A 4033-nucleotide genomic window follows, 5' to 3' on the forward strand; every position below is an offset into this window, starting at 1 on the left:
AAAAGATGCTCAACATCACTCATAATCAGAGAAATGCAAATCAAAGCCACACTGAGGTACCACTACACGCCAGTCAGAATGGCTGTTATCAAAAAGTCTACAAGCAATACATGCTGGAGAGGGTGTGGAGAAAAGGGAACCCTCTTACACTGTTGGTGGGAATGCAAACTAGTACAGCCGCTATGGAGTACAGTGTGGAGATTCTTCATTCTCTTATTTCATCAGCCCAAGCGTGTCACTGTGCTGTGCTGTGCTGAGTTGCTCAGTCGTGTTTCACTCTTTGCGAACCCATGGACTGCAGTCCGCCAGGCTCCTCTGTCCATGGGGATTCTCCAGGCAAGAATACTGAAGTGGGTTGCCATGCCCTCCTCCAGGGAATCTTCCCAACCCAAAGATCAAACCCAGGTCTTCTGCATTGCAGGCGGATTCTTTACCGACTGAGCCACCCTGGAAGCCCAAATCATTACTTCTTTAAAAAAGCATTTTGGAATGTTCAAATTTATCCCCTTGAAGCACAGACATCTCCCTTCCAGTAGTCCCTGGCTCATATATACTTAAATGACCCCAGTGGGACTCTGTCCTTGGAGATAAGGTGAGAGAGTGAAGAGGTTAGAAAGGGAGGGTGGGGATACAAGGCCATTGTGGAGGAGAGGCCGTGAAGCCGAGGGGACTGAGAACAGACATGAAGGCAGCACTCGGTCAGCCTCTTCTCTTTATTTCTTCCCCATTTTATTTCCCCTGGATCTGTGAGTTCTAGCGCAGATTTTTCCAGAGTGTGTGCATCCTGCTAAAAATATTGGCAGGTGATTAATTTCCTATGGCATTAGTGTGATCTGAGGGCCAGCAGCAAGGGAGTGAGGGCATCCCTTGGGAAATTTGCAGAAATGCAGAATTTCAGGATCCTACTAGACTAGTAAATCAGAATCTAAATGTTATAAAAATCCTGGGTAATTCATTTGCACATTAATTGGAAGAAACCCTTAATGGGGTTCAGTACATATTGGCACAAAATATGACATTTTGGTGTATTGCATATTTGAGTTGAAGACATTTGTGAAAAGGCAGGTGCAGGAAGGACTTTCTGACCTTCATCTGAAGTGGTTCATAAAACCTTCCAATGAGGTTACCCTTCTTATTTCCTATTCCTTGAGGAAAGGAGCATTCTTATTTCAAAGATGAAGAAATATTGAGAGGCATCTAAATACACAGGCCTTGCTAAGTTTTCCCCACTTTCTTACCAATAGCTCAACCCCCATTGCCTATCAAATTTCTTCACCAATGTCCACTCTTCATCAAATGTGGAATTAAAAAAAAAAAACAATTTTGGGGATCTTCATTTCCTCATGAAGTAACCTATGCCATGAAAACCATATATTAAATAAATATGTGTGATTTTCTCCCACTAACCTATCTTTGTATGTTTAATTTCAGATCCAGACAGGGACTCAAAAAGGCTCCAGGAAAACTTTTTCCTCTCCTACATCTGGGACTGTAGTATGCAAAGAAGCAAAATAAGTCTTGCTGCTTGCTTTACTTATTAAATGCTTACATTTTTTCTCTTTACAAGTTTGTGTAGCAATAGAATCATCAGGGATTAAAAGTCACACAGAACATGGAGAAATTTCCTGGTTCAGTTCTACTTGAGTAAATGATTTAACCTCAAAGCCTCAAGTACCATATGGGCAAAATAAGGGTAATACAAGTCATAAGATCTCCACAGATGCAGAGAGGTTTAGATGACTTAAGAGCACCTGACTTATAACAGGAACTTAATAAACATCAGGTCCTTCTCCCTAACAAAATAAAAACATACCTGAGAAATAGTGATGCTTTAAGATTTAAATGACACACCTATTATTGTTATAGGTTAACTTCTTGGTTTATCCAAAGTTCTTACAACAAACTTTAGGGAAAATGTTAAAGTTTGGGGACAAATTGTAGACAACACATATGACTCAATGAAAGGCTCTAGATAGGAATTTGAAAAATGCGAGTATCCCTATGCTGAATTCCCGTATCGATGGCTGTTGACTAAGAGAAGTGATTGATCTGTGGTCATTCTCACTAAAACACCCATCATTGCATTAGTGCATTAAAAACAAACAACAAAGGCAAAATTATTTTTAAGAAAAGTTTCCTTCTTGGCACTCTAGTACAAAGTTGGAGTAACTCATCCTTATAACTATCTATATCACTGTGTCTTCATACCTGCTTTACAGATCACCTAGAGGTTTTTGGGTGATATGTGTTTTCCAGTTCACTCGCAAAACATACATGGTTTCGATGAACTAAGCCAGTTGTAAAGAAGTCCAGAGAAAGGTATATAAGTTGGGAAACAAAGGTAAGACCCAGATCTGATCCAACAATCTCAGATTCCATCAATGTTGCCCAATGGAGTTCATAACCAGGCTAGAGGTGCCTGTCTGGGCTTTTCACTCTTACTCCTTTCTTATCTCTGTCATGCAGCAACAACCTCCTCATTGCCCCCTTCACCTCTTTGTTTCTGAGGGTGTAGATCAGGGGATTCAGGAGTGGGGTGACAATGTTGTAGAAGAGGGTGAGGAACTTGCCTTGATCCTGGGAGGAGCTTTTTCCAGGTTGCATGTACATGTAAATGATGTTTCCGTAGAAAAGTGAGACCACTGTGAGATGGGAGCCACAAGTGTTGAAGGCCTTTTGCCTGCCTGACGCTGACTGAATGTATAACACAGCCCTCACGATGTAACCATAGGAGACCAGGATAAACACAAGGGGTGAGAGTACAATGCCCACTGCCAGTACAAAGACAGTGCCCTCAACGGCAGCTGTATTCACACAGGCCATTCGTATCAGGGCAGGCATCTCACACAGGAAGTGGTCCACACCGTGACGCCCACAGCGGGGTAGGCGTAGGGTGACTGGGGACATGGCCAAGGAGTTGGCCACCCCACAGCCCCAAGCAAGGGATACTAAGCCCAAGCATAACTGTGGATTCATGATCACCATGTAATGCAGGGGCTTGCAGACTGCAACAAACCGGTCATACGCCATGACTGCCAGGAGTAGACATTCCACACCACCCAGACCCAGGAATAGGAAGAGCTGGATGGCACAGCCTGTGTAGCTGATGGTCTTGTCACGTCCACTCAGGTTATACAGAAGCTGAGGGATGGAGCTGGTGGTGAAACTAAGGTCCAGGAAAGAGAGATGGGTGAGGAAGAAGTACATGGGAGTGTGGAGGTGAGGGTCCAGCCGAGACACCAGGATGATGGTAGTGTTGCCCACAAGGGTCAGGAGATATGCGATCAAGATAACCACAAAGAGGATTCTCTCCAGATGGGGCCGATCAGAAAACCCCAAAAGGATGAAATTTCCCTGGGTGCTTTCATTGGTTCCATCCATCTCTACTGCACCTGAAGAGGAATATTGATACTGATAATGCGAACAGCCAATAAAATGCAGTGTTTACTATCAGCCAGGCATTCTTCTATGTTTTTTACACGTATTTACTCTTTTAACTCCAACTAGAATGGTATGAAGTTGGCACTCTTACTATCTTTGACCTACAGAAAAGGAAACTGAGACAGATGTGTGTTAAGTAAATTATCATATTACAGAAAGGGCAGAACAAATTTTTGAACACAGAAAATGGGGCTTAGAGTCTTTATCTTTCACTGATGGTAGTGCCTCTAATCCCAAAGTCAGGAAAGATAAATCCTGCCATGGCCCAAATATTGATTCTTCTTGAGACATAAGTTCTTAAGCTCCTGCTGTAACCTCAAAGGCCCAAAGACATATTCATTTTATGCAGAATATTCATCTATTCTTTATCCCAAAGACACACTTCACTCATTTGATCATTATTCTTGAAGTAATTTTAAAGTATCTGTATAGATAATGTATAAGACAATAAAATATTACTAAATATATACACATAAAATTAATCTCTCTGTGTCTCTTTTCTGCCATCTCTGTCTTTGTCTCTATGTTTCCACCCCTGTGTGTGTAATGTCTTTCTCTCTCTCTCTCTCAGATATGTCTTGCATAGAAGGAA

The 4033-nt window shown here is 42.2% G+C and overlaps 1 protein-coding gene across 1 annotated transcript; it reads right to left on the bottom strand.

Annotated features, from left to right (window-relative positions):
- Positions 1 to 2409: 2409 nt before the first annotated feature.
- Positions 2410 to 3381, bottom strand: LOC122440872 (olfactory receptor 2W3). Its single transcript, XM_043467555.1, has one exon. The coding sequence runs from the start codon at positions 3379 to 3381 to the stop codon at positions 2410 to 2412; it is 972 nt and encodes a 323-aa protein (XP_043323490.1).
- Between the last annotated feature and the right edge of the window lie 652 nt (positions 3382 to 4033).

The sequence above is a fragment of the Cervus canadensis genome, chromosome 4 (assembly GCF_019320065.1).
Source record: "Cervus canadensis isolate Bull #8, Minnesota chromosome 4, ASM1932006v1, whole genome shotgun sequence".
NCBI lineage: Eukaryota > Metazoa > Chordata > Mammalia > Artiodactyla > Cervidae > Cervus > Cervus canadensis.